Genomic DNA, 4,349 nt, shown 5'->3' on the forward strand with positions numbered 1-4,349 from the left:
AGATTTTCAACCTTAGCACAAGATAAATGAGGAATTGTCTCTATCACTATCATAACATAGAAGGCATTAAGTTATGTTTTCATAATATTACTTTTAAAGGACAATCAAATTTCAAAATTGAAAAATAATATTATGAGAAATAAAATTTAAACTTGAATTAAGATAAATAATATTTATCTATATCTAGCTAGCGTTGAATTCTATCTTGAACAATATCACTATTATAAGTCATTTAGCAAATTTAAGACTATTCACAATATATATAACAAAATTAAAATAAGTTGAAAATTGCAAATTTAAAATATACTATAAGTTTTTAATTTTCAATTTTTAACTTTTTAAATTTGAATTCAAAGATAACTATCCATAGATATATATTACAATAAATTAAATTGTGTACTAATAATGTAAATTTAATATTGCTCAAATACACAAGTTAATGATTTGTATTATTATATTTTTATTATAATAAATTAAATATATTATTAAGTGCATTATATATTTTATTAGTTATTTTTAATTATAAAATTATTACATTTTAAATCATCCGCGCAACGCACGGGCACATATACTAGCACTACGTACTAGTAAATACTACTATACATTTTATTGCTATATAAGCTAACATCTTCCCCTGTCCCTTCTAAAGAAGAGTAGCAAAACATGAGTGCAAGAAACTTTATTTCAACAGCTCAATTATTAGTAATACTCATCTTCTTTATCTCCTCATTCTTCCATGTAAATGCCTTAACTTCATCTGTCAAAAATGGCAGAGAAGCCATAGAAGTCATAATTGGTGGAGGAGGAGATGTCCCTTCCATTGCTCCTGCTTATCCTCCATATTCATATTCTCCTCCTCCACAAGAACCACTTTGCCCTCTTCCTCCCCCTCCTCCAGAACCACTTTGTCCCCCTCCCATGCCCCCACCTCCTCCTCCTGAGCCACTTTGTCCCCCTCCCATGTCACCACCACCACCACCACCCCCAATAATTCCAAATCCTCCCAAACTATCCCCACCCCCACCCAAACCCCCAAAAATTCCAAATCCTCCCAAACTATCCCCACGCCCACCCCCACCCACCCCCAATTATCTACTAGCATCAGCCATAAGTGTCATTCAAAGATTTAGGAAGACAATAACTAGTGACCCCTCTGGCATTACAAAAACATGGGTAGGCAATGACATTTGCAAAGACCCAACCAAGTATATAGGTTTCATTTGCAACAATAACAAAGTTGTTGCTGTCAATTTCAATGGTAGAAACTTTAAGGGAAATCCTCTGTCTCTGAAAGATTTCATTAATGGAATCCCCACTCTGGAAATCTTCCATTCCAACTCCAACAACTTCACTGGAGAAATACCCAATAATATATCGACCCAGAGTATTCCTAATCTTTTCGAACTTGATTTGAGCAACAACAAATATGTTGGTTTTTTTCCAAAAGCTGTTCTTGGTGCCACCAGGTTAACTTATTTGGATCTCAGATTCAACCAGATAAAAGGTCCAGTAAACCCTCAAGTATTCACACTGGACCTTGATATTCTTTTTCTCAACAACAATTGTTTTTCCGGGAAAATCCCGGAAAATTTAGGCCGTACTGCTGCCCTGTATCTTACATTAGCCAACAATAAATTCATTGGTGAAATCCCCAAAAGCATTGGTCATGCCAAGGGAAACCTCCTTGAGGTTCTCTTCTTCAATAATCAACTTACTGGTTGCTTGCCTTATGAGATAGGCATGTTGAAATTGGCATCTGTATTTGATGCTAGTAAGAATAAATTAACAGGTCCGATCCCGCAATCTTTCGGGTGCCTTGAGCAAATGGAAGTGATGGATCTGTCTTACAATCAATTGTATGGGGAAGTGCCGGAAACATTGTGCAAGATCAGTAGCTTGGAGGAACTCACTTTGAAATACAACTATTTCACACAGATTGGACCGGAATGTCGGAAGTTGGTAAAGGAGAATGTACTTGATATTGGCATGAATTGCATTATTGATCTTGAGAACCAGAGAAAGCCGGAGGAATGCGAAACTTTCTTTTTGCAAAAGAGAAATTGCCGGGACATGAAGTCACTAAGCTATGTACCTTGTAAGATTCATGACTTCTCTTCTAGGAATAGTTCTTCAGGTCGAGCTCATACCGGCGATGCAAGGACTCGTTCGACTACTTATGCTGCCCTCAAGAAACCTCACCACTGATTTATCCACCATTTATAATTTTCATAATTATAATAGCAATGTATGTTACAACACTGTTGACTTATATTTACTTGTTTTATGTATTGAATTTGTAAGTAATGACTATAATTAAGCTTCAGTCTTTTGGAGCAAGCTGTTGCGTCAATTAGATTAAGAAAATAACATGATCTTTACTCTTTAGGAATTAGGATCATCTGCTCTTTATCCGTGATTTCGTTTTTGCAGAGAACAAGCATAAGATAAAAAGAAGAAAAAAAAAAGAATTAGGAAGTAATCTTGTACATAAAGACATGAATTCCTGAATTTAGATCAAAAGGGAATTTTAGAAATTCAATTCGAGCATTAGATTTCATCTTCCATGATGGCATCATAACTGCAAATAAATAATAATGACAAAAGAGATCGTCCATATTATGGAATACTCATCCCATCTGGACATGTATTCATAATTTCAAGGCAACAAAGTTAATGCATTAAAACATTTAATGCTTTAATTTAGCAGCCATACTGTGTATTCAACTTCTATCTACTTCTCTGAGTATGAATTTTCAAAGCTTGCTGATACCTGAGAAAATAAGAGGAGACAGAATAAAGCGTTCATAATAACTACATTTATTGTCTGTTCTTGATTCACCACACTTCCATTGTAGTCTTTGATTAGATATTGTTAATTTCTCTAGAACTATAGTACTATTATTTTATTAGATCATCGAATCCATAGCCATGACTAATACTAAGCACAGAATTTAACCTCATATCTCCGGACAGTTATATATGAGACAACGTAACATTTCATAAAATCCATTCGATAAAAAAAAAATACTTAGTTCTGTATACAACTAGCTGCAGTAAATGTGCATAGACTTTGACAGAAGTAGTTGCATTATCATTTAAAGGAGAATTCATTAAGCAAAGCCAGAAAGAAAAATAGAAAGAGAGTTATTTAATTTTTGTACCTGTCCCCTGAACACTGGACCCTCCCTCCTTTCCTCTAGCATAATAAATTCAAAATTCCACACATCTTTAAATTATGAAAATCACCTTATGACACAATTAATACATTGATGTTGGGACCAAGAAGAAGTTGCTACTGGTACCAAATTATATATGGTTGCGACAGAACGTATAGCTGTTGGGATCCATTCTTCCTATAACGAAATGTCCCAACATATCCTTCGAATTCACCAAATTCTCTTTACATAAGAACTCTTCACTTGTAATTCTATCCACTTTTTTATTAAAATCATGCACAAAAACATGTGTTTTCGGATTTCCACACTTTTTGCTCCGTGCCAGTACTCCAGCAGTAAAAATAGCTGACATTCTACCGGGTGCCTCTGGCCAGTACCCTCTTGGTCCATCAACCAAAATAACATCCCAATTCACCTCATAGAATTGGTTAGGAAGATCATTTATCCCAAGTTTACACTCCGAAAACAACAAATTCTGGACCGGCTTACACTCATTCCGTATTTGTTCCTTCACTGCAGCAATCAACTCTTTCATTTCGCTCAATTTTGTTGTATACTGCACATCGTAAGCTTCAATTTCCGGATATTTCTCCTCAATGTAAGCAGCGTAATATCTATTTTCGTCAATGAAAACTGTTCTGCCATTGTGATTCAACGCTTTCCATAAAAGTGTCTCGTGTGTAAGTCCGAAAACAAGGAGATTGCAAGGTTGTTGACATTGTCGGAGAACATCAGCAATTTGTTTGATATCTGTATACGACATACGTTCAGTGTTGTTGGAATTTGATGCATAATGTGTAAGAGCCCTTACAACTGCTTTTGATAATGGAGGATTAGTTGAAGCAGTTATGGAAGAGACCGCGGCGACAGAGGATGTGGTGAAGGATTCTCTAGTGTAAATAAGAGTAAGGAGGAATGCAATAGTGAGGAATGAAATAAATGCAAGAACCCATAAACGATACGAGGTTCCTTGTTTCTGGATATAAGGATGTAAGAGTATGAGTTTTGTATTATTGCCAATATTGTTCTTCATCTTTGTGTCCTTGTTAGGATGATCAAAATGATATATATATTTGTTTTTTTGTGAAAAGATTGAGTCAGAAATTTATGCAAAGTAGAATGGGCTTTAGTTAGGGAAGGGAGCTGAGCTTTAAAGAAATATGGACATGAGGA

The 4,349-nt window shown here is 35.1% G+C and overlaps 2 protein-coding genes across 2 annotated transcripts; one reads left to right on the top strand and one right to left on the bottom strand.

The window, feature by feature from the left end:
• The first annotated feature begins 628 nt into the window (after window positions 1-628).
• Window positions 629-2,350, top strand: LOC125848275 (uncharacterized protein At4g06744-like). The gene has a single exon (XM_049528117.1). It carries the CDS (start codon window positions 664-666, stop codon window positions 2,203-2,205), a length of 1,542 nt encoding a protein of 513 aa, XP_049384074.1. The 5' UTR covers window positions 629-663; the 3' UTR covers window positions 2,206-2,350.
• A 791-nt stretch (window positions 2,351-3,141) lies between these two features.
• Window positions 3,142-4,349, bottom strand: LOC125848294 (protein IRX15-LIKE-like). Its single transcript, XM_049528142.1, has one exon. The coding sequence runs from the start codon at window positions 4,207-4,209 to the stop codon at window positions 3,307-3,309; it is 903 nt and encodes a 300-aa protein (XP_049384099.1). The 5' UTR covers window positions 4,210-4,349; the 3' UTR covers window positions 3,142-3,306.

This window comes from Solanum stenotomum, chromosome 12, assembly GCF_019186545.1.
Source record: "Solanum stenotomum isolate F172 chromosome 12, ASM1918654v1, whole genome shotgun sequence".
NCBI classification, from domain to species: domain Eukaryota; kingdom Viridiplantae; phylum Streptophyta; class Magnoliopsida; order Solanales; family Solanaceae; genus Solanum; species Solanum stenotomum.

Bases quoted from the DNA above. Each gene is read 5' to 3' on its own strand.
- LOC125848294 (XM_049528142.1), bottom strand. From the start codon at position 4,209: ATGAAGAACAATATTGGCAATAATACAAAACTCATACTCTTACATCCT.
- LOC125848275 (XM_049528117.1), top strand. From the start codon at position 664: ATGAGTGCAAGAAACTTTATTTCAACAGCTCAATTATTAGTAATACTC.